This window comes from Callospermophilus lateralis, chromosome 3, assembly GCF_048772815.1.
Source record: "Callospermophilus lateralis isolate mCalLat2 chromosome 3, mCalLat2.hap1, whole genome shotgun sequence".
NCBI classification, from domain to species: domain Eukaryota; kingdom Metazoa; phylum Chordata; class Mammalia; order Rodentia; family Sciuridae; genus Callospermophilus; species Callospermophilus lateralis.
The window spans coordinates 170,080,914-170,106,117 of record NC_135307.1 but is presented as its reverse complement, the minus strand read 5'-3'; the positions used below and the strand labels follow the sequence as shown (position 1 = coordinate 170,106,117).

General features: G+C 52.0%; 1 protein-coding gene and 1 non-coding gene across 3 annotated transcripts; one reads left to right on the top strand and one right to left on the bottom strand.

Annotated features, from left to right (window-relative positions):
• Positions 1–6,142: 6,142 nt before the first annotated feature.
• Hspa12b (heat shock protein family A (Hsp70) member 12B) lies at positions 6,143–24,875 on the top strand. 2 transcript variants are annotated; one of them, XM_076851588.1, is made up of 13 exons: positions 6,143–6,341; positions 11,382–11,441; positions 13,196–13,293; positions 14,304–14,428; positions 17,233–17,419; positions 17,733–17,837; positions 18,126–18,242; positions 20,152–20,326; positions 21,149–21,235; positions 21,614–21,718; positions 21,829–22,087; positions 22,615–22,718; positions 23,324–24,875. In XM_076851588.1, the coding sequence occupies exons 2-13, from the start codon at positions 11,399–11,401 to the stop codon at positions 23,977–23,979; spliced, it is 2,061 nt and encodes a 686-aa protein (XP_076707703.1). In that variant the 5' UTR covers positions 6,143–6,341; positions 11,382–11,398; the 3' UTR covers positions 23,980–24,875. The 2 variants fall into 2 exon arrangements, with proteins under 2 accessions (XP_076707703.1, XP_076707702.1); XM_076851587.1 differs by having other exon boundaries at positions 6,143–6,449.
• LOC143395997 (U6 spliceosomal RNA) lies at positions 18,480–18,586 on the bottom strand. Its single transcript, XR_013090898.1, has one exon. It is a non-coding gene; the product is annotated as a U6 spliceosomal RNA (small nuclear RNA).
• Positions 24,876–25,204: the final 329 nt, after the last annotated feature.

Below are 25,204 nucleotides of genomic sequence, written 5' to 3'. Positions count from 1 at the left end.
TGACTGTATTTCCAGCAACTCAGGAGGCCAAGGCAGGAGGAACTCAAGTTCAAGGTCAGCCTGGGCAACTTAGTGAGACCCTGCTTCAAAACAAAAATTATAAAAGGGCTGGAGAAATAGCTCAGAGGTAAAGCACCCCTGAGTTCAACCCCAGTACCTAATGATGATGATGATGATGATGATGATGATGATGATGATGATAACAATAATAATAGTTTTAAAACTGGGCAAAATATGTGAATCAACACCTTACCAATGAAAATATGAAAGTGGCAGATTCGCATTAAAAAATGTTCAGGGGCTTGTTTGCAGCTCAGTGGCAGAGCATTTGCCCTAGCATGTGTGAGGCACTGGGTTTGATTCTCAGCACCAAAAATAAAATACATGAATAAAATAAAGGTCCATCAGCATGTAAAAAAATTTTTTTTAAAAAAGATATTCAAGAGTTGGAGTTGTGGCTCAGTGATAGAGCGCTCGCCTAGCATGTGTGAGGTGCTGGGTTTAATCCTCAGCACCACATAAAAATAAAAAAATAAAATAAAGGTATTGTGTCCAACAAAAATAAATAAATAAATAAATAAAGGTATTAAAAGGAGAGAGAGAGCATCATTAATAAAAGCTATAGACTTCAGTTAATAATGTATCAATATTGGTTTACTAATTGTAACATATGTATCATATTAATCCAAGATGTTAATGATAGGGGGAAACTGTGAGGGAAGAGATCTATGGGAACTGTACATGCTACACTCCATAATTTTGTATATCTAAAACTATTTTTTAAAATAAAGTCTAGAACCTGTTGTGGTGGTTCACACCTATAATCCCAGCAGCTCAGGAGGCGGAGGCAGGAGGATCTTAAGTTTAAGGCCAGCTTCAACAACTTAGCAAGGCCCTAAGCAACTTTGTGAGATCCTGTCCCCAAATAAAAAATGAGAAGGATTGGAGATGTGGCTCAGTGGTAAAGTGCCTCTGGGTTCAATCCTATACCAAAAAAAAAAAAAAAAAAACCTTATACTACCTAGTTCATACACTTCTTGTCCTCCCAATACCATCCCCTCCATTAAATCGCACATGAAAAAAAAAATGTTCTGGAGAAGACAGAAACTTTTTTTTTCTTTTTAAACTATGGATTGAACCCAGGGGTACTCTACCACTGAGCCACATCCCCAGGTCTTGCTAAGGTATCCAGGCTGGCATTGAACTTGCAATTCTCCTGCCTCAGCCTCCCCAGTAGCTGGAATTATAGGTGTGCATCACCAGCGCTAGCTGGCAAAACCCTCCTTGTGCATGCAATATTGGAAGCTGGTGGATGACATTGGATGGACAAAGCCAGACTCCTCTTTCATGGGTAAAAAGAGATGGGGCAGCAGGCAGAGGGGAGCAGGCTGGCCTCCTGGACAGCCCTCATCCTTTCTCTTTCACACTACACACTCTGTCTGAGTGAGCTCATCTGTCCTTATGTCTTCAATTTCCACCTCCTTGAGAAGGGCTGCCAAATTTCTACCCACAACCCAAAACTCCGCTTTAAGCTCCAGCTCCATGTACCAACTGCCTAGTCAACATTTTCCCTGTGGTGTTGAATTAGATAGGATTACATTCCACTGTGAGTAATAGAGACCAAAATGCAGTGTCCTGAACAAAAAGAGTTTCTCTTACATTTAAAAGTCTGGAAGTACCCAGCCTGAGGCTTAGCATGGGGATACTGCTCCAAGGATCAGTCTCCTCGAAGGTCACTGCTTTGCTGTTGCTCTGGTTTGTCCTGTAACCTATAATCCAAAGTGGAGGTTAAAGCTCCAGTCATCCCATTGACATTCCAGGTCGCAGGATGGAGCAGAGGACGAACAAGGAACAATGGGCACCCACCAGTATTTTCAAGGAAGGATTCTGGAAAAGGTCACAAAACAGTTCTGCTTACATCTCATTAGCCAGACTTAGTCATGTAGCCATGGTTTGCAGCAAGGGAGGCTGGGGGGCATATTCTGTATGCTGAGTGACCATGACAAAAACGAAAATGAGAAAAGAGCTGGAGATGCAGCTCAATGGTAGAGCTCTTGCCTACCATGTGCAAAGCCCTGGGTTTGTTCCCAGAACAGCTATAAGAGAAAAATAGAAAAGGAAAAAAAATGAGAGTTGATATTGGGGTAGAAAGCATCCACCCCGCAGCCGTACAATCTCCTCAAGAAAAATCTTGTCTTCTCTAGTATTTCCTTTTCCCTTAGTCTTGCTCCTTTTTGTACCTCCCCCACCACCAACCTCACAGAAGGGCAATTCTGTGGGGCGGGGCCTGGAAGGGGACAGTCTCACCCAATCTAAGAATTGGGCAAGGAAGACAAACTCCAAGGGTCCACAAACAGAGACTGAAGACCCCAAATAGAAGACACCCAAGTGGAGCAAGTAGGATTAGGGGGTTCTGTGCAAAGGACCAGAATGCCTGTGGGGTTGGAAACAAGGGTGGGTCTGTCATCAAAAGCAGCAGGGACAAACAGCCCAGCCCTTCATTGGGCTGGCTGCCAACTACCTAGATTCCATCCTGCCTCAACTGGCACCGCCCCTCACGCCTCTGCACTGCCTCTTTCTTCCACTTGGATTGGCTCTCCTTTATGGTTTCTCCTTGTGGATCACTCTTAGTCACCCTTAGGGGGCTCAGATCAAGGTCCACCTCCTCCAAGAAGCCTTTTCAATGTCCCTATGGCAAAGCACTGAGAGAAGGGGGTGCAAGTGGGAGGTGTCAGTATAGAGTTTTGGAGGAAAGGCCAATCCTGGTCCTTGGGTACCATTTGGGGTAGGGCATTGGAGGCTCAGGTGGAAGCTGGGACCCCCAAGTCTTTCTTTTTATAAAGAAGGAGGCGTCAGCTGCCCACAGAGCAGTGACAACAGAAGTCACCAAGGTTAGCCTAGATCTCCTGGCCACCAGGCTACCACAAGCAATGGAGGAGGGATTGGGTCTCCCACAGTCCACTTCTAGTGAGGAAAGTGATGCTGTCCGAGGTCTGAGGCTGTAGGCCAGAGAGAGGAAGTCCATTTGGGTGGGAGCAGGCAGAGTAATTCCTGGAAGGAAGCTCATACCTCAGGAATCTGGGAGAGGAACATTCTAGAGGTCTCTGTCCCAGAAGCTGCCCACCTCCCATCCAGGACCAAACAGGCAGGGCTGGGCAGCCAGCTAGGGAGTACATCACCTGAGCTAGGGTGCTAAGGTACCAGGTCCCATCACCAAGCCCCTATAACTGTGGCACAGCAAGAGCACAGGCCATGAGGTGGCCTCTTGAGTAAGGCTGGGCAATTTCCCATTATCACTCAGCTTTCTCATGCAGAGAGAGAAGCACAGAGGCCTTCTTTCTATGGGTGCAGTGAGGATAACTGAGGCTGCAGAGGAAGGTCCCCAATGAGGCACCAGCACACCATGAAGTTCAGCTGATATGGTCCACTGGTGAAGAAAGCCTTGCCCACCCTCTGTGGGGTGTGTGTGTGTGTGTGTGTGTGTGTGTGTGTGTCCCAAGTTCTGGGCCACAACAAGCTGCCAGCCTTAGACAAGAGGTGGATGGGAGACTTTGAAGTCCCCTCCACAGCCCTCCAGCATCAACAGGCTTAGAAGGTGGGACAGCATGGCCTACTAACTATACCCCCTGCTCTAAAGCCATCTGCTGCTCTGCCCTGTCGTGGGTACCAGGAAAGGGGAGCCTACACCTTCCTGCCTTCCAAACCCAGGGTCTCCTTGGATCCCCAGCTGGCAATTCCTAGGGTAGAGGACTTTCTGAGCAGACACAGCACCCACAATAGGGTTCAAGGAACAAGTTTCTCCCAAGGGTCTGAGAGAAGAAAGGATGCTGACCAGCAGGACAGAGCTGGGGACTGGCCAAGGTAGAAAAAAGTTCAGAAGGTCAGAAGAGAAGCTGTGCCAGAAAGGCAGGAGGGACACTGATGGTTAGGGCTGGGAAAGGGAGTTTGAGGGGTCAGCCAAGGATAGTCCATGCCCTGAATCTTTTGGATCTTCTCTTATAGGTCCTGGGCAGTCAGGGAAAGTGTTGGAGTGGTGAAATGACCGGCCAGATTTCACCTTTGAAAACCTCCTCCAGTTACACACTAGAGACAGCCTGAAGGGGCAGGGCTAGGGCTGGGGCATCCCCTGGGAGGAGTAAGCCCTAGGCAGAGGCCCAGAGAAGGGAGGTTCGACCTGGCAAGAGGCTGCTGCTGGGAGAACACACTCAGGCTGATCTTTGTTTGTGCTGTCCCCACCCGGATAGAGGGAGGAAGCTCGGTGAGGTCAGTGGGTGGGCCCACAATGGGAGACATGAGACCACAGAGAGATGAAGGGCAGGGGTTCAGCAGGACCCTGTGAGGCCCAAATTTTCTATGGCAATTGAACTTCCTCTAACATGGATCAAGGTTTCACTGGGGTCATTTGTTGTCCTTCTTCTCTGTGTCAGATTGGAGAATGCCCAAGGGTGGAGCCTGTGGCTCCCAAATCAGACTGAGGGAATCTGAAGTTGGGGGAAGCAGGAAGCTTCCAAATAAGAGGGCACCCTCAAGTCCTGCTTGGAGCTTGCTGCTGCGGCTGACAATGACAAGCCTATCTTTGGAGTTCAGGGTTGGGATGCAGGAAGAGGAATGAATGGAAGTGGAAGGGGAAAATAATAACAGGGAGCCCACAGGTGAGCCCATCCTCTTTATCCCCTGACCATACACTCAGACTTCAGTCCTCTCTGGCTTGACTCAGTCTCGAATGAGATGAAGGCCTGCCAGCCCCCTGATCAAGTGTTACACACAAATACGCACACACAGAGACACAAAGCATAGTGACACACATACACACATACACACAGGCAGCCAGCAGAGACTGCTCTTTAGATACTTTGTTGGCCTCACTGACAAGGACTGACATCCAGAACTGTGAGGGCATAGCAACCCCCAGCCTGACTTCATGACAAAGGTCCTCAGATGGGGGGGAGGGCTGTGGTGCCTGCTTGTAATCTCAGATACTCAGGATGCTGAGGCAGGAGGATCTCAAGTTTGAGGCCAGCCTGGGCAACTTAGTGAGATCTTGTCTCAAAAATAAATAAATAAATAAATAAATAAGGCTGGGAATATAGCTCAGTGGAATAGTGCTTACCTAGCATGTATATGTCAAGCCCTAGGTTTGATCCCCTATACCAGGGGGGAAAATAGGTCCTCTGGAACAGTAGCCCTGATAATAAGGGCAGCAAGGATTCTCTCCATCAGGTAAAAAAGGCTAGGGGAGGTGATACTGTAGCTAGGGCAAGCCCAGGGAAAGCAATCCAGGAGGTAAAATGGCCCCTGACAAAGTTTGGGGTAGAGGAGAGTAGTGGCGTTCCTAGAAGTGTGGGGGCCTTGCTGATGGAACAGGAGAAGCAGACACGAACAGACATGGGTGGAGAGGCTGCCAGGCACAAGCGGGAAGAGGCAAGGGGTCTAGGCTCTGCCAGGTCCAGGAGGGTAGGGAAGGGGTAAGTCAGCTGCTTATAAGGCTCCATGCGGGGCCTAGCAGAACCAGGTCTCATTATTCAGAAACCACATTCTGGTATCCTTACACCTGCGTTAAGACCAGAAGGCCGCTGTGAGCCCCACTTGAAAGAGACTGAGTGTTGAGGGTTGCTGGGACAGGTTGAGTTCCGAGCGGTCCCCTGACCAGGAGTGGGGCTCTGGTCGGTGAGAAGCACCTGCCTTGACGCCCCAGATTTGAGCAATGACAGGGTTGGGTCCCAGCCACGGACCTGAGAGCCTGCCCTTACCCTCAATTCTGCCTCTTCTGACATTGGAGAGCCCGCTAGGGAACAAGAGTAAGGGGAGGTGGAAGTGGGTCGGGTTCTGGGTCCTGGGACTGGAGGAGTCTAGGGCGCGGTACTGCCTCCCGCGGTGGCTAGGCCCTGGCAGATGCAGAAGGGCCGGCCAAGGCAGAGCCCCAAGGTGGGCTGTTGGGGCGGGGCGGGGGAGCCGCAGGAGGCCGACGAGGGGTCTGGAATTCCTCTTCCCCTCCCTCCTCCGCGCGCCTCGGCCTTTTCCCACCCCCTGGGCTGCGGGGGGAGCAGGGGAGGCGCCGGGGCCCCTCCGCCCCGCCGGCTAAGCGCAGGAGGGGCGCAGGGAGGGGCCCTGGACGCCGCAGGGCTGGGCCCCTCGCAGAGGCCCGCGCAGGCAGGCCCCGCCCCGGCCTCGCACATCTGGGCCGGGAGCGCGGCCATCCGGCCTGGGGGAGGGGGCGCGGGCCAGAGCAGAGTTGGAGGCCGCCGGCCGGGCGCACGTCGAGGGCTGCGGCAGGCACCTCCGCCCGCTGCGGGCCGGGATCCAGGCGACCGGACCTGGGCCGAGCTGTCGGGAGGGCGGAGGTGAGCTCTCTAGGGCGGGGGCTGCTGGATTCCGGGAGCGGAGAGAGGCGCAGAGGTCGGCCGTTCCGGGCTGTCTGCGGAGACCCCACGAGAACGCTCCTGACTCCGGTGAGGGCAGTTCTGCAAGCCCCTCTCTTTAGCCAGGCGGTGGGAGCGAGCTCCTACTTGGGCTATGGGGCCCCACACCCGTTGCGCTAAGGCTCCACCTGGCTGTGTGTGCCTGGGGGCTGGCAGGAGAGCCAGTGTGGGTTGGGGCCTGCTTTGGGGAAGTGGTTGTGGAGACACGGTGCCTGGGATGGAGACTGGAGGCTGAATATATGTGCGTTTTGGGAGCTGCCTCAGAGGCCCCAGTTCCTGTGGTCTGGGATGCAAGAGAGTGGTTGGGTGGCCAGGGTCCTGGTGTCCCAGCCTCTGGTTTCTCTACTGAGGCAGCATCTGGGCTCCCATAGGGGTCCTGGAGCTGCCTGTGGAGCAAACTTGTGTTGGGGACAGATGGGAGGCAAGGAGTTCTCAACCAGGACTCCAGGGAGCAGATCCACCCAGGAGTTATGGAAAGAGAGGGAGGTATTGGAGACTGATGGATCCTGGGGGACAGAGGTTGTTTGTGAACTGGCTGCTCCCATGATGAGGACCTAAGGGCATGGGGCAGGATGTATGGAAAGCAAAGATGACGACAGAAAGGCTCCATAGGAGACCATTTCTGTCACCCTTGCCCCAGCACAGGAGGGGGCAGCCCCTTCACCCCACAGCCTCCCCCTAGTTCCCTTCTGGCTTCTCTCCAGATTCAGGGTGGGGCAGACTTTTGGGTGCCATTTCTGATCTGACCCTTGGACCCTGGTTGGTTGGCCCATTCTGTGGCTTGGAAGAAACGCTTGTGGCCTCACTTAGCTTGCTGACAGATCTGTTCCATTAGAAAGGCCTGCAGTATGCTGAGCAGGCAGCAGTGGATAGGAGAGGCAGGGTCCCAGGGAGGAGGGGAACTGTAAAGGTGTGGTTGTCCTCATGGACATTGTGTGGAGTCCTGAAATCTAGTAGCACCACTCACTTGCAGAGCTCCGAGGGCCGTAAGTGCCCAGCCCAAACACCCCTGACATAGGGAGAGATCTTGAGAGAATTCTCTCCATTAAGTAAAAAAGTTCTAGGCTACTATGAAACTAGGGAACACTCTCTAGGAAGTCTCTGGTGTAAGTCCCTTCTTGGCCACACCCTGTCCTGGTTCCCAGGAACCGATAGGGCATGCCTATTGGGTAGAAATAAGGACCAGGGGTAAGGGAGAATCTGAAGATTAGAGGTCAATATGAGGCCAACAGTTAGGAGTCAATCCATGGACAGAGTTAAGGGTCTACTTATGGGTAGGGTAGGGATCATGCTGGGGCCAGAATTTGACACATGCTGTCAGCCAGGAAATGGAGTTACTTTTTGCATGAAATCAAACTGTTCCAGGAAAATATTCCCTAACCCATAGATGTCACTCTGAAATCAGTGGGCCCCTGCGACAGGGGTCTGCCTCCCTCATTTTCAGCTGTAAATTCTGTCCAGATCTAACTTTGGGGAACTAGGTTGTCTTGAGCTCCCTGGTCAGCATTGCACTTTGGGTGCATTTGCATGGTGGTGGGGGTTTCCAAAGACATGGGGCATGTGTGAGTGTTTTGTAGCTGCTACCTGCTTCTACCTACAACTCTCAGGGAATCAGCAGGAAACTCCTTTAGCACAAATTGATTTGATTCCTACCTCCTTGACAAAAAACTCAGGATGGCTAAATAAAATTCTCAGTAAGACCAGAAACTTCTAAAAAGCCAAAATTCAGAATTTAAATGAAACTATGAAGGAAAGAACACTGCTCATACATGCCTGACTCTCTGCCTTTATCAACACCTTTCATACCTGGATTTATTGATCCTTGGAAGTTCCTTGTGACACCCATTTTATAGTAAAGGACATTGAGGTGCAGAGAGGTGACATGATAGACTCATGACAGGTGCCATGATATACTCACTTCAGGTACTCAAGCTCCTGCCATCCCTGAGAACCCAGGGCAGGGGCACTCCATGTATGACACACTCAAAGAAAGAAGATAACAAGCTTCAGAACAGAGATTATAGGCACATGGTTGGGGCATGAAATTCAGTTTAGAGTGATGGAAAAAAACTCAGTGTGTTTTTTCCCAAGTTTTTGGTTGTTTCTATAGACCCAATAGCATTAATCCATCCATCCACCCATCTATCCATCTAAGAAAGTGGTTCCCAACACTTAGCACAGAGACTGGTACAAAGAAATTACTAATATGTGTTCGCTGAAGAACCAAACATGATGGTGCATGTCTGTAATCCCAGCAACTCCAGACTAATGCAGAAGGATGGCAAGTTCAAGGCTAGCCTCAGCAACTCAGCAAGACTGTCTCAAAATAATAAATAAAAATGGCTGAGAAATGTAACTCAGTAGTAGAAAACCCCAGGGTTTAATCCCTACTACTGCAAACAGTGACAACAAAGAACATACAAATAGGACTGCCAGCTTCTCTATTGCAGCTGGATCCAGTGGAATGCTGGTAAATGTTTTATAGTCAAGTCTCTGGGAGGGAGAAAAATCTGATTTTGTAGTGTTTGCCAATTCCTAAAGTGTAAATATTCCCACCACAACTGATTTCAAGCTACTACCATGATGTCAATGAATGCAGAATTGAGAAAAGAGACACAGTTTCAGCTCTGAAGAGCTTGTGGAACCCAGCTCTAGGATGTCACTCTGTCACTCTGAGCTGGGCTCCTGTCCCTGGTGACCAAGATTCCTATCAACCTCAGTTATTGGTTTCTCTTTTCTGGGCATCATCTGGCCACTACTATGCAAGTGTCCACAGTTAGCCCCAGTCCTTCTCCTGATTCAGATTCCTGTGTACCTCCAGTGACATGGAGGACAGCAAGACTGCATGGTGCTAGCCTTGTAGGAGTATCCTTGACATGCAAAAGGATGTAGAAGTCTGGGTGTCTGTCCACAATTAGGCTGGGTTTGTGTAAACCCTGCATGAACGAGGGTGTGTACATGTGTGTAAGGGCGTGCCAGTGCCAGCTCTGTGTTGGCTTGTATTCTGTTAGCAAAACTTCCTGATCCTGTTAATGGGTACAGAGAGGGAATAGGCCCTGGGCAGCCCCCACCTTTGTTTAGAGGGAGAACCAGGCTCACAGATAAGGCCAATAGCATCCAAGATCTGCAGGCTGTTGAACTTCAGGGACACTTGAGCAGCACTTCTCAAAGTCACCTGGGCATCTCTCCTTAACATACAAGTCCTGATTCAGCAGGTCAGGGATGAGGCCTGAGTTTCTACATTTCTAACAAGCCTCCTGGAGATTCCAGGAAGATGCCCAAGCTGCCATGTTTTGAGTAGCAATGCTGTTGAGAATTTGGAGGGTCCTGCCTATAATCTGGCCCCAAGAACTTCACAGACACAAACTCAAGTTTTTCCCATCTTTTGTTGTTGTTATTGTTATTGATGGACCTTTTATTTTTCATATGCGGTGCTAAGGATCGAACCCAGTGCCTCACACATGCTAGGCAAGTGCTCTACCACTGAGTCACAACCCCAGCCCAAGTTCTTCCCATCTTAAAAAATAATGTAAATATTCTTCCTCACCTCCCTCCAGCTACTATGCTGTTCCTGGTCTCAGCCAGCCTTCTAAGGAGGTTTAGCCCAATTACCTTCCACTGTTGGCCATATTTGGACTTACCTGCCATGAACCATTAAGATAGGTGTTTACAGTCTTCTCTAGGGCTACAACTCTTTTATTTTTGTTTTATTTTGTTTTGTTTTACACCAGGGATTGAACACGGGAGGCTTCTACCGCTGAGCTACATCCCTGGCCCTTTTTATTTTATTCGGAGACAGGGTCTTGCTAAATTATCCAGGCTTGCTTGGAACTTAGATCTTCCTGCCTCAACCTCCCAAGTAGCTGGAATTACAGACATGTGTCACCGTGCCCAGTGAGTCTCAGGATCTCTTAAAGGCATCTAGCTTCACCCTCTTCTCATCATAGTCTTCATGAAACCACAGAAAGCTTCTCCATATCTCGGGCAGCCCATCTTCCCCTATTCAGACTTTTAAGTCACTTCTCCTCTCTTCCCTCTGCTTTCCGCCAGGCCTCCCATGACCATGACTCCCAAACAAATGTATCTAATTTGGATTTCTTCCTGACCTCCCAATCACATATCATCTAGCTTGTTGGTATGTTCTCTTAGTTCCAAATTCTGCCCCTTCTCCCTGCCTTCCTGCCCCTTCACTACCTAGCTTATCATCTGTCTCAGCTTGAGCCAGGCACTGCCACCTTGACATCCACTGTCTCTTAAATGTCTCCGCCTGTCTCGAGGCACACAGACACCACCATCTAAAGCCTGGAAGGCTACAAGCCCAGCTAATTTCCTGCTTCCATGGTCTCCTGCAATCCACCTCCCCAAGCAGTCAGAGGGACATCTCAAAATACAAATTAAATCACGCCTCTTCAAATCTTTCAACCTAAAGGAAGGTCCACAGGGGCCTGCCTGCAGCCCACCCCTCCCCCATTCGCTGTGTTCAGCTGCCACATTCACAGTTCAGTATTGTTTATAATCTCAAAATTACTTATGCTGATTATCGGATTATGATCATCTCCCTCACCAAGCTGTGAGTCCCTAGGGACGGAGTCTCTCTAGATCACTGATGTGCCCCCAGCACCTGGCTCAGAGGTGGGCACCAGGAAACACTGAGAAGGATCCCAAGCCCTTTAAAGCAAAGCCATTTTGAGACAAACGGGGCCTGTGAGACTGAGCTTTACATGAGATGAAGGAATTGCTGTAAATTTGGTTAGACATGATAATGGTGTTGTAATGGTGTTTTTCAAAATGTCTTTATCTTTTGGAGAGACATGTTGAAGTGTTTATAGGTAAAGCAACATGATGACTGGGATTTGCTTCAAAGGACTCCAGCCAAAAGTAAATAAATACAATAAATAAGCAGTCAGTGAAGGAACAAAAGAACAAGTAAATCCCATTCTGCTTGTCTGTTCCTGTTGACAGTTACAAGTCCCTCAAGGATGCTGGCTGTCCCGGAGATGGGCCTGCGGGGGCAATACATTGGTAAGACCCCCCACTGCTGGCTGCTCTTCCTTGACCACCCTCCACTCACCCCTGCCTTGAGACCCCTTCACCCGCAGGTTGTCCACATTGTGTGTGTGTATACATATGACCCATCTGGTCACAGAACCCCTCTATGTATATATGGGTGTGAGTGCAGAGAGGGTGTGTGCACACACAGGTATATGCATGTGCAAGTGTTTTGTTCAGATAGTGTGTGCACAGGACTTTGTGTGAGTATGAGTTAGTGTGTGTCTGTCTGTGGGTAGATCTCTGCACAGGACCTGTGGGGGGGTAGGGTATAGTCTAAGATGGGCATGTGAATACAGAAGTCTGTGCATGCCTATGTGAGTGGCCTGGTCTGGAGGCAGGCTCTGGGCTCTCTGCAGGGGTGGGAGGCCAGCAGGCAGGAGGGACACTCCTCAGGAAATCCATTCACAAAGACCTGGCAGGCTGGGCCCTTCCTTCCTGCCTCCCTTCCCAGGCTCAAAGCACAGCAACTTGGCCTCTCAAGCTGGAGCTGGTGGCAGGGCTAAGCCTATGCTTGGATGCCTGAGAAAGGGGAGCCCTCAGAATGTGAATACCATGTCCCTGCCCCTCTGGCACCCAAAGAGACTGCAACCCTGTTCAGGCATTTCCCAGAATTCCATTCATTCCCAACCCCTCACATGTTCCTAGGTTACCCCAGGCCAATGAAGGCTGGGGCCTCTCTTGGGTCACATAGTAAGGCTGTGGTTGAAGGAACAGGTCCCTCCCCTAGCTCAGCATGCAGCATGACAGACCTGCCTATTTGACAATAAATCTTCATGCCAGGTCCCTCTTTGCCTCTCTGGACAACCTCCTTTTCCCCACCCATGGATCTCAGGACTGCCCCAGTATCTCCCACATGACCCTTAGCAAAGCTCTGTCTGATAGTGACCAGCTGCCAACCCATACCTGGGAGTGTTCAGCCAGGCAGGCCCTCTTGCCCAGTGAGCTGCCTGATCCTTCAGGCAAAGCCTTGGGCTGCCTCCTGGGGGCTACTCTTGTGACCTCTTACCTAAGATCCAGCTCAGTCGTGAGCCTGCAAAGGGGTTTCAGTAGGATCTCCTGCCCCTAAATGCTAGCTGAGGTGTACATTTGTGTATGGGGGTGTGTGTTTAAAGGATTGGGTGATCTGACTTCCCAGTGCTGTGGACATGCCTAAGCTCAGAGCTGGACTGGAGGGAGGTGCTGGCCTCCCCCTTCCTGATCCTCCCTAGGCAGCTAGTTGGGCCGTCTGTGGCCCTGAGGATGGGGGAGGGAGAGCTCCTCAAGTCCTGATTAGAAACAGGTGGCCCAAGTTACGGCAGAGGGGAGCAGTCCCACTTCTGGGCCAGCTGTGCTACCTCCCAGCCACTTAGATCTGCAATTCCCACTCCTTTTGTGATTGCTCTACCCTCCACCCCTACCCCAGTAGCTCTCCTGCCCTGCTACTTCTGGACTCAGTCTCCCCACCATATGATGCATCTCTGTCTCCCCTCCTCCCTAGCTGGGTGTGCCGGAGGGGTGCCGGGGGAGTCAATGAGCCCAGGTGATACATAGATCACCCTCCAGGGAAAGGTTGTCTCTAACTGATAACAGGCCCTTAGCCTCTGCACCTGCCTCAAGACTGTCCTTCCTGATCTTCCCTTCCAGTCCCTCTTCCCCAGTAGAACTGATGGAGAACCTCCTGGTGCCAGACCTGGGATTCCGCTATCCTGATCATGCCAGAATGACCTGCTCTTTCTTCCCTGCAGGTTCCAGCCCAGAGCGATCACCAGTACCTAGCCCACCTGGCTCCCCAAGGACCCAGGAGAGCTGTGGCATTGCCCCCCTCACACCCTCACAGTCTCCAGTAAGCCCAGATCAGGGACTGGGGTTATGGGAGACCTGGGTTGGTGTGCAGGGAGATGGATCCTGGCAGAGCCATGGCAGGCCCTGTGCTGGGAAGAAAGAAGGGGCAGGGGCATACTTCCATGCCTCCTGTCCCTGTACACTCTAGTCATACACCCCCAGGAGGATTAGCCTTGGGTGGCTTTGGGCTACTAAGCAGGTAAGCCCCACATAACTAACTCCCAGCCTTCCCTGCTATAGGATTACACCTAGGGGCCACTGTGGCTGGCTGCAGCAGGTGGTGGGGCAGGCCTGTGGTTTTTATAGGTTCTCTGAGCACTAGGGCCTCTCAGAGTTGCTCCACCTCCTGCCAACCGCAGTCCCGCCTTATTTCAAGACATATCTGGAGGAGAGGAAGTGTGTGTTGTCAAAAAAGTAGTTTGGAAACTACTAGCTTGAAGTTTCCAGGACATAGCCTTCTCACTCCCAGTTCCCTGAGAGTCTTGTCCTGATGATCCAGCTTGGGGACCCTCTTGTTCTCAGAGACCCCAGGCCTGGCCTGGGAGAAGGCAGGGACAAGTCTGCATGTGCATGGGGCCTCTCCTCTCTGCCACAGAATTGGACAGAATCTGGTTTGAGTCACTGTAGCCACAAAAAGAGAAAAGGAATAAAATATGCACAGGTCCATATAAAGCTATAAAACTGCCCAGAGGAGCAAAATTGCTCCCAGCCATTCCGAGACTGGTATAGGGAGAGAAGATGGTGCGAGATGGGGGCAGACCAAGGCAGTAGCTGGGTGAAGAATTGGAAGTGGCAAAGCAGCTGCTGTCGCCCAAAACCACAGGGCTACCTGAGAAACCTCAGACTTTCTGAGTAGTTGGTATGCCCAGGTCTTAGCCTGGAGCCAGGGAGGAGAGGGGAGCCCTGGCCAGCAGGTGGGCAGGTGGAGCTGGGCCAGGTATGCTCTGGACCACAGCTAGCAAAGGGGAGCACTTCCCTGCTGGTTGCTGACTCTGAATCTTGGATTTGCAGAAGCCTGAGGCCCGAGCCCCGCAGCAGGCTTCCTTCTCCGTGGTGGTGGCCATTGACTTCGGCACCACATCCAGTGGCTATGCCTTCAGCTTTGCCAGTGACCCTGAGGCCATCCACATGATGAGGTGATGGTGGCTGGGATGGGAGATTGCGGGATGGGCCTGATCCTAGAAATGGTCACTGAGACATGGGGTCTTCTCAGAGCCGCTTCCATCCCTAGTCCAGGCACGCCTGGGGACAAAAGGTTGGAGGATGGCCTCACATCTGGGCTCCAGGCCTCAAGTGGAGCACTCTCACCCTCTGCCTGAAATGTGGAACTTTAGTTTTATTTTAAGTTGTTATGTATTTATTTACTTTTGCACTGCTGGTGATGGAGCCTAGGGCCTTCCTTGCACATGCGAGGCGCTCTACAACTGAGCAACATCTCCCAGCTCAGGGGTTTATTTGTGTGTTTTGGGCAGTACTAGGGGAATTTTTTTTTTTTTTAAGAGAGAGAGAGAGATTTTTTTAATATTTATTTTTCAGTTTTCGGCAGACACAACATCTTTATTTTTATTTTATATGATGCTGAGGATCGAACCCAGTGCCCCACGCATGCCAGGCAAGCGCATTACCGCTTGAGCCACATCCCCAGCCTGGGGAATTTATTTTTAATTTAAAATTTTTTGTGGAGATATAACAAACTTGCAATAAAACATACATACCTTTTTATTGGGTTATACACAAACATATACATCTGCATATATGTGTTTTTTAAAAAATATTTTTAGTTGTAGATAAACACAATACCTTTATTTTATTTATTTATCTTCATGTGGTGCTAAGGATCGAACTCAGTTCCTCTTACGTGCAAGGCCAGCGCTCTACCACTGAGCTACAACCCCAGCCCTGCATATATGTGTTTTAAAGATAAAAGTGATCTATAATAAAACTTGCTTTATTTTATTTATGTATTTATTTATTTTTGTGGTACTGGGGATTGAACCCAGGGGTGCTCTGCCATATCCAATCCTTTTAATTTTCTTTTGAGACAGGGTCTTGCTAAGTTGCTGAGGCTGGCTTTGAACTTGCAATCCTCCTGCCTCAGCCTCCTGAGTCTCTGGGATTATAGGTGTGTGCTATGGTGCCAGTTCTCTCTTTCTTATAAAGCTGCTGGGATTCAGTCATGGTTTCTTCACCCTAAAAACCTTATTTTAGTCCTGATCTCTTCCCAAAGGCCTCACCTCTAAACACCATAAATGGATCTCCACTCTCCTAGGACCTCACAATGAGGATTACATTTCAACAGATGAAACCTTAGGGGACACTCAAATCATAACCAAGCCATAGCAACTTCCCTCTGTATCTCAAGATCCCGATCCTTTGAATGTGTCTTACTAGGGCCATAGCCAGTAGGTGAAGCTACAGAAGACTCCACAACTCTCAACCCAGATGGGTATGGGAGATACAGGGGAGCTTCCCAAGGGCCTGGGAAGGGTGGATGGAGAGACAGAAGCAACTGACCCAAAGATACATGAGACATGAGCTTCCTGTGAACCTGGACTGATTTTCCCCTATCTCTGCTCCCCCCACAGGATAGGAGGCCACAAAGGCATTTAGAGCCCTCTAGGAGCTGTAGGGCATACCAGCTGATCAGCATACACAGCTAAGGCTATACCAGGTTTCATGAACATATGAAAGACACTGTCTCATGAAAGTGATGGTCACAGAAACTGAGGAACATCTTGACCTCCCCAAGCCCTCTCTTCTCACCACCACCAACCACCAAGCCCCATCATTTCTGTGTCTCCCTAATATCTCTGGTATACCCATCCTCCTCTCTCCATGGCCACCACTCCAGCCTATGTTTACCCTCCATCCTCTCTCACTTGCACTGCTGCAACATCCTCCTTCCTGGGGTAGCTTCTGCATCCTCTCTTGCCTCCAATCTGTTCTTCATGGAGACCAGTGACCTCCCTTTCCAAAGGTAAATGTAGTCATGTCTGTTTGCTGCCCTACTTAAAATCCACCAAGATAGAATTCTGGTATGACATTTAAAGTTCTTCATTATCTAGAATTCCTGTAATTTTTTTTCCCTGCTGTACATTGAGCCAATCTAGAATTGGTTCCCCTGCTCTTCATACCTCTAACCTTTTGCATACTTCTCTGCCTGGATTCCCAGTTCCTTCCCATAAAGGACTGCAATGGCGAAGTTGGCCTGAAGGAGTCAGGATGTCAGAGAAGGAAGAGGCAGGCAAAAAAGTGGGTAGTTCTGGGTGGAGGTCCAGAAGCCCTTGTAGACAGAGGGTTTCAGAATCTCATTCAGGTTTTTGGGAACTGCCAGAGGTGCAGTCTCCCAAGGTGTGACTGTGGAGGTGGGTCAGATAGAAATGGTCTTGAAAGACTTGGAAGGAGTGCAGTCTCCCAAGGTGTGACTGGAGGTGGGTCAGATAGAAATGGTCTTGAAAGACTTGGAAGGAGCCTGGCCTTGGAGAATGGCCTTCAAGTGGGCAAGGTCCCTGGCTGGGACCTGGGTTTCTTCCAGAGTCCCTGGGCTTCTTCCAGGGTCCCAGAGAGAACACATCAGGAAATCAGACCCACCCCAACAGATGGTGGCTTTTTGCTGCTTGTAAGGGATATAAAGAGGAGAGGTCAAAGGGTGTTACTTAATGGAAGAAACAGGAGTCAGATGGGACCAGTGGAACCTATAGGTAGCATTTAAGGAGATTTAATTGTGTGCCATCTGTACTTCCCAAGAACAAATCTTCCCTCATTTCCTCTTCATAAGAACCCTAAGAGGTAGATACCATCATTATTCCCATTTTACAGAAACTGAGGCTTAGAGTTGTGTCCTGCCTGAGGTCACACTGCTGGCCCCAGAGCCAGCACCCAACCCCATGAAGGGTGGGTTGCCGCTGAACCCACTGATAACCACCCTGTGCCTCCACAGGAAATGGGAGGGTGGGGATCCAGGCGTGGCCCACCAGAAGACCCCTACCTGCCTGCTGCTGACCCCAGAGGGAGCCTTTCACAGTTTCGGCTACACTGCCCGTGATTATTACCACGACCTAGACCCTGAGGAGGCACGGGACTGGCTATACTTCGAGAAGTTCAAGATGAAGATCCACAGCACCACTGTGAGCCACGTTCTGGCTCTTGGCAGGGCTGGGACCAGGGAGGCGGGGCCAGGAGGGGAAAAGACTGCATAAGTGGAGGGTGGGGCACAACTAAAAGAGATGTGGAAGAGTGGTGGAAAGATGGCTAAGGGGCGGGGCTGAAGAGAGTTGGTCCAGGAGGTGGGCGGAGCGTAGGTGGTCGGGCGGGGCTAAGGTGAGCTGGGACTGAGGGTGAAGAGGAGTTAGAGGGGGAGTGAGGCGAAGGTCAAAGAGGTCATCAGGGAATGGTGGTAGAGCTTTGGCCTCTGGCAGAGCCTCTGTGTGTCTCTGCCAGGATCTCACCTTGAAGACCCAGCTAGAGGCCGTAAACGGAAAGAAGATGCCAGCCCTGGAGGTGTTCGCCCATGCCCTTCGCTTTTTCAAGGAGCACGCCCTTCAGGTGTGCCGCCGCCCCGTTCCAGACAACTGGGGAAGGGACTCCCAGGCTCTTCTACTCCTTCCTTTCCCTTCATCCCACCTCATTCATCAGATGTGAAGTTATTGCCGGATATTATAGACCATCTTCTCCAGTCCCCTGTTTCTAAATGATCAGACAGGTGGAGGAGGGAGATTCTTCCAACTCAACTTGGAAGTCCTTCCTGAGATTTGGTTAGTTCCCCCAGCTCCCATACAGGGCTGAAGATGCTCCCAAGCCAACTGTTCCCCTCTCCACTCCCTATTCCTCCAGGAGCTGAGGGAGCAGTGCCCGTCTCTACCAGAGAGGGACACTGTGCGCTGGGTGTTGACGGTGCCTGCTATCTGGAAACAGCCGGCCAAGCAGTTCATGCGGGAGGCTGCCTACCTGGTGAGGAATGCAGGCAGAACAGAGAACGATGCTTGGGAAGGCCTGGGGGTTGGCCCCATATCCTCATCTGCTCACCACCCCTGGGATCACAGAGTTACTGTTCAAAGACCTCAACCTTCCCCTAATGGGAATTTTGGAGGGCCAATGCCACCAGGAAAGGAAGGGCCTGAGGAAACAGGAAGTAGAATGACAAGAAGCACAGCTCAGGCCAGTATAGACAACATCTTTTTTTTTTTTTTTAATATGTAATGCTTCACGAATTTGCATGTCACTCTTGCACAGGGTCCATGCTAATCTTCTCTGTATCAGACCAATTTTAGTGTATGTGCTGCCAAAGTGAGCACCAGACAGCATCTTAAGTCATGTTTCCTAGAAGCAGAGCCCAAAATGGGGAGTCTCATGTTGTTGTCTACTGAAAACAGGCTCTCAGGAGAAAGGGAAGGGAGGAAGCAGGACAGGAGAGAGCTGAACAGGGATGTGATCTTGCAGGAGCCCCGCCTCAGCTTGGTCTCCCAGGGAGCTCCAGAGGGAGAATTATAGCACTGAGTTGGCCACCGTGAGGAAAGGGTCCATGTCCATCAGTGACATGTTGCTGGGAAAATGGGAGGGACTCCTGTCCAAGGGAGGCTGTTCCCATTCAGTTGAGGACAGCTGTCCATAGAAGTAGCAGTTGTGGGCCAACAGCAGCAGACCCAGCAGCAGACAGGGAACCACAGACATCCACTTCAGCTGGCATCAGTACTTTCAGGAATTCCCCTGCCTCTGCCCCAGCCACTGTAGGTTCTTGAGCAGAGGAGAAAGGACTATGAAACTAGGAAGGGAGAGTATTCTGCCCAATGTGTGCCAGTCTTCATACACAGAGATGTCCAAAGGCCTGGAGAAAGAAGAGGGTGCAGAGGCTCTACTCTCTCCAGGGGGGACACAGAGGGTATCCCCAACCTCACAAAGCAAAACTCATTGCTTGGCCTTGCCCCTGGGGTCTTGGGGGACAGACCCTAGGACACCCAAAAGGGATCTTGCCTATCGGCTCCCTGGGATATCAGTGCCCCCAATACCTCCATACCTGTGGGCCAGGCATGACCCAGGGGCCAGGTTTATAGCTATCTATGCTTCTCACTGGAAGTCAACCCTGAACAAGTGGCCATCTCCCCACAGGGATCAGGACAGAAGCAAAGCTGTCTCTTGAAAGAATACTCCCCACCTTAGTGTCTCCCTGCCCATTTAACCACCCTGCTTCCTCCCATACTGTTCCCTGCTGCCAGCTTAGGAAGGGCTGGCTCTGGGCAGGAAGTCTCCATCCCCACCTGTATCCTCCTCCTCCTTCTGATCAGAATTCTGGGGAGCCCCAAAGCCCCTACAAAACCCAGTATTTCCCAAAGGAATCTCCTGTCCTAATGCAGGAAATAACAGATTTCAAGTGTTTTTCTCCCCCACACACTGGCCTATCTTGGTGCCTGGAATTTCACTGTTTCCTTCCTGCTGTATCAGATTCTCTGGGAACAAAGTTCTCCTGGGAGTGGGGCAGCCTGTGGCCAAGTGTCTGACACCAGCCCGGTGAGCCCAAGGGAGCCCCTACCACTTCCTCTGCTCTACCACACTCCAAATACTGTGCTAGATAGTCTCTGCCAACACCCCAGCCAGTGCTCAGCTGGTCAGCTACACCTGTGAAGGGGAACCTTGCTACAGTTCTGTCATCTTCCTGCTGGGCCACCCCTGTGTCCCTTTGGCCGTGGCCATGGCCTCTGGCCTGGTCATAAAGTGGCTGTGAGCTCCACATTTATGTAGCATGAAGGGGCCTGAGAGGCCTAGCATGGGTGGGATGTGACTAGGGAGGAGGTGGGAGCCCCCTGGTGTCATCCTAGATATGACAGCCCATAGCACTGTCTGGTCCTGCCCACTTTCCATCCAGGCTGGCCTGGTATCTCGAGAGGATGCAGAGCAACTGCTCATTGCCCTGGAGCCTGAGGCTGCCTCTGTCTACTGCCGAAAGCTGCGCCTGCACCAGCTCATGGACCTTAGTAGCCGGACCCCGGGGGGTGGGCGCTTGGGTGAGCGCCGCTCCATTGACTCTAGCTTCCGTCATGGTGAGCTGCCTCAGGGACCTTGCCCAAGACTGCTGAGATGCAGTTGCCCTTGGAGTGTTGAGGTCACTGAGGCCACAGACTCAGAATGTTCAAGATGAAGCGGAAGGAGCTCTAATCTTGAGGTAGCAGGAACATCCCTGGTGAAGTTCAATTGATGGAGAGAAGTGCAGCCCTGCTCTTGGGGCCCCTAGTCTGGGAGGTGGGGGGAATTGAGATTTCACCTTGCCTAGGGGCATATAGTCTGAAGAGGGCAGGACTCATTCAGGACTGAGACTGAGGTTGGGGGAGGCACAGCCTGCCCTGGGGCAAGCTGCTTAGGTGGGCACTGCCAAAAACAAAGTCTGCCCCCACTCTTGTCTTCAGGAGCTTTCCCTTAAACAGCCACTGCCCAAGCCCCAAGCTTCTGCTGCCAGAACCAGGCACTGAGGCAAGGACAGCTATGGATAATATTGATCATCTTCCCAAATGTCATCTCTCACAATAGGTAGAGGCCCCAAGTTTTGAGCTCCCCTAGGATACCCCCAGATACCCCCACCCCAGCTCCTCCAAACTCTTCTAAGTATAATTGTGCCTGGTCTGGCCCTTCCTGGGTTAAAGAAAGGTCCTGTGTCCAGATATTACACCCCCTCCCCGGTTTCAGATACAGTGCCTAGGTTTGGGGGTCAGCATTGCACTCTCCCACTGGGGGTGGATAGAAGTTTCAGGAGCACTGGCTGCTCCTGGTCTGGAGGGTCCTGGCTGGGAAGATGAGGGGAGGGGCGTTGGGGGGGTGAACATGGTAGCACAGTCTGATCTCATTCTCCTGCTGTCCACAACCCCTAGCCCGTGAGCAGCTGCGAAGGTCACGCCACAGCCGCACATTTCTGGTGGAGTCAGGAGTAGGAGAGCTGTGGGCAGAAATGCAAGCAGGTGCAATGGAGGGGGATGGAGGGACATCTTTCAGGGAACCATATACTGATGGGAGGAAGGACATACCTAACCTGGCAGTCCCCTCAGTCACCAGCACCTTCCCTCTCACAGCTGTGCCCCTAACTCCCACTTCTTCAGAGTTCTGTGTGGAGGAGTCAGTGGAGTTGCAGAACTTCTGGAACCATTTCTCTCCCATACCCTGTGCCCATATTTGGTGGCCTGAGGTTCAAGTTCTTGAAGCTCCTCACATCCCTCCCCACACCCTGGGGTTGCAGGCTTGGGACCTTGGGCAGGGTTGGAGACTGGACAGGGTGGAGGGGATGCAGGACTGAGGGTTCAAGGCAGGCCATGCGTGTTTGCCTTTGCCGACTGTCACAGGAGACCGATATATGGTGGCAGATTGCGGGGGAGGCACTGTGGACCTGACGGTGCACCAACTGGAGCAGCCCCATGGCACCCTCAAGGAGCTCTACAAGGCATCTGGTGAGTAGCCAGGCAGCACCCTTGCTACGTAGCGCAGGACCTATAGCCCACCAATAGTACTTGGTGGCCAGGTGGGCGCTGACACCCCTTCACTCTCTGGCTCACTGTAGGCGGCCCCTATGGCGCTGTGGGCGTGGACTTGGCCTTCGAGCAGCTGCTTTGTCGCATCTTCGGTGAGGACTTCATTGCGACCTTCAAAAGGCAACGGCCAGCGGCCTGGGTAGATCTCACCATCGCCTTTGAAGCCCGCAAACGCACGGCGGGTCCGCACCGTGCGGGGGCGCTCAACATTTCACTGCCCTTCTCCTTCATTGACTTCTATCGCAAGCAGCGAGGCCACAACGTGGAGACAGCCCTGCGCAGAAGCAGGTAGGTCCAGGGCCCCGGCTCAGGCAGGATTTGCTCTTGAGGAATGGAATGCCACTTCAAGGGACGGTCGTGGGCCCCACATGACTGTCGCTGTCCACGTGGACTGTTGCATTACGGAAATGTTGACGGGGCGAGGGGCGAGGGGTGTGAGAACCCAGTGGAGCAGCCCAGGAATCCGCAGCCCAAACTGGGCAAGAGGGAGAATCAAGGGCGGACGGTGGTGGTGGTGGGCGGGGGTCGGATGTGTATCTTCTCCCGCCCACCTCCCACCTCGCAGCCAACCAATATACCGTTCCTTGGCTTCTCTGCACCTAGGCAAGGGGATGCTCTTGCCTAGAACTGGAGAAGAATGAAGAATGGGATGGGGATTAAAAGCCAACTTCTAGCTGGTTCACCCTTGGCCCATAGTCAGCGCCAGGTACATATCCCCTGGCGGCAAGGGTAGGGAGTGAAGACCACAGATTCCAAACTGTGGCAAGCAGCCTGACCCTGACTCATGGGCCTGTGCCCCTCTTTACTGCTTACAGTGTGAACTTCGTGAAGTGGTCCTCTCAGGGGATGCTCCGGATGTCTTGTGAGGCCATGAATGAGCTTTTTCAGCCCACCGTCAATGGTATCATCCAACACATAGGTGAGTGCCTGGTCTCTGTTCCACCCTCATTAGAGAATAATTCCCCTCACAGTGCCTGGAAGCCACCACACATCCATACACTGGGATGAGACCCAGAATCATCTGAAACACCTGGAGCATGCAGTGAGGCAGTGATTAAGAACTAGGGGGATGATGTGTAGCTCTAGCAGGTTAAAGAACCTCTGGTGCCCCGGCTTCCCCATTTATAAAATGGGGTGATAGTACTGAGTTCCCCCAGATGCTATCACAGGGATTAAATGAACTGAAGTGTCTAGAGAGTGGGTACACAGTCTTGCATAGTATAGGTATTTGACACTGTAAATGCAGGTCCTGGTCCCTTGCCCTCCAAGGGGTGGTGGGAAAGAAGGGGGTGAAGATAGAGTGTTGGGGAGGCAAAGCCCATGAGGACTGCCAAGAGCTCTCAGTGAAAGTGCTTAGTGTTTTTATCAGGATGTAGTTCAAATGGCTAGTTTTTTATTGCCTAAAGTGTACAGGTGGGGAGGGGAGGGGAAGCACCAAGTTGGCACGAAGTTGTGGCCTCAGTGGCTCTTTCTCTCCCCTTCCCTTTCCTCTTCCTCATCCATCATCTTGGTTCTGCCCCACAGAGGCGTTGCTGGCGCGGCCAGAGGTGCAGGGTGTGAAACTGCTGTTTCTGGTGGGCGGCTTTGCCGAGTCTGCGGTGCTACAGCATGCAGTGCAGGCAGCGCTGGGCGCCCGTGGCCTGCGCGTTGTGGTCCCACACGACGTGGGCCTCACCATCCTCAAGGGCGCTGTGCTCTTCGGCCAGGCCCCAGGCGTAGTGCGGGTGCGCCGCTCGCCGCTCACCTACGGTGTGGGCGTGCTCAATCGCTTTGTGGATGGGCGCCACCCTCCTGACAAGTTGTTAGTGCGCGACGGTCGCCGCTGGTGCACCGATGTCTTCGAGCGCTTCGTTGCGGCAGAGCAGTCGGTGGCCCTTGGCGAGGAGGTGCGGCGTAGTTATTGTCCAGCGCGCCCTGGCCAACGGCGCGTGCTCATCAATCTGTACTGCTGCGCCGCCGAGGACGCACGCTTCATCACAGACCCCGGCGTGCGCAAATGCGGCGCGCTCAGCCTCGAGCTCGAGCCGGCCAACGGCGACCGAGATAGCACCGGCGCAGCCCCAGGCCGCCGCGAGATCCGCGCTGCCATGCAGTTTGGCGACACCGAGATTAAGGTCACTGCTGTGGACGTCAGCACCAATCGTTCCGTGCGCGCCGCCATCGACTTTCTTTCCAACTGAGGGCTAGTCGCCCCGCGCTCTTTCGGTCCCTGGGTCTGGAGAGCGGGGTGGGAGCTCAGGAACTGGCCAGTTCCAATGTCAGCGCCCCTTCCCTGCCCTCCATCCTGGAGAGGTGAAGTCTGGAGGGAGGGAGGGGACATATGGAGACTCGCTTTGGGATTGGGCTTTGGTCCGCTGATTGGAAGGCTGAAGGGCCTCGCCAAGAACCAAGAACTTCTGAAAGGTTTGCAAGAGGGAGGGCCCAGACTGGCAGGGTGTATGTGATCCCTTAGAGAATGCTACAGAAGACTAAGCCCTGGCCTTAACATGGGTTGGGGGAGAAGCAGCAGCAAGATAGGTTGCCAGGTGCCACTGCAGGAGGGAGGTTGTGCAGGGCCTGGGCCTGAAGGGCCAGAGTTCACTGATTGATGGGCTGCTGCCATAGGGGAGAGCCAGGCAGAGCAACCCCAAACCACAGGAAAATGACAAATGGACATTGGAGGGACAGGTGTTAGTAACACCTTCCTGGATATGCTGACCGTCTAAATATGACTCTTACTCACAGAAAGGGCAGTAGCTGACTAGTGGGGAGGAAGGCACATTATTATAGTGAAGGCAGCTTTGCGGGGTGTGGAGACGACATGCTCTGGAGCCTAAAGACAGCTTGTGAATGACCCACCCCACTTTCATCCTCACCACCTGCTTGGATGGGCAGTTGAGGGAGGGTAAGAAGGACAGAGGGAGCACTGAGGGATGGTCCCAGCTCTGCCACTGATTCCATGTGCCATTAGGACATTCCCGGAGCACCCACAGGCCTGCTTCCCCAAATGTGAAATGTCAGGCATCTCTCTCAATCATGACATGCAACACCCACCCTGCAGCTTACACTAAGATGACAATAAAGCATTTATGCTTAAGGACAAGCCACAGCCTGCTGGTACCACACAAGTGGGGACCCTAATAGTGGTAGTACTGTAGAAAGCATGAGTTATAGAGAAAGAAGAAAGTTTTCAGCTGTGTACAAGGCAGGGAACCGGCCATAAGGGGGTGCTGCTGTCAAACATCCCAAATACTTCCCCACTCCTGAAGACTTCTCCCTGGCCAGGGCAGATACCCATCCCCAGTTAGCCCCAAGCCTAAAATGCCACCACCTGTGCACAGGTCTTCTGAGGTCAAGGTGCTACAATACCACTGGCTGTTCTTGCCTCCTGAAAGGATGAGTTACCCAAGTCCTTGCCTGGCCCAT

Excerpts from the sequence above, each read along its gene's own strand:
- Hspa12b (XM_076851588.1), top strand. The coding sequence starts at position 11,399 with ATGCTGGCTGTCCCGGAGATGGGCCTGCGGGGGCAATACATTG. Across the intron at positions 18,243-20,151 it reads TGCGGGAGGCTGCCTACCTG|GCTGGCCTGGTATCTCGAGA; the intron begins GTGAGGAATGCA and ends CTTTCCATCCAG. Across the intron at positions 20,327-21,148 it reads TGACTCTAGCTTCCGTCATG|CCCGTGAGCAGCTGCGAAGG; the intron begins GTGAGCTGCCTC and ends CACAACCCCTAG.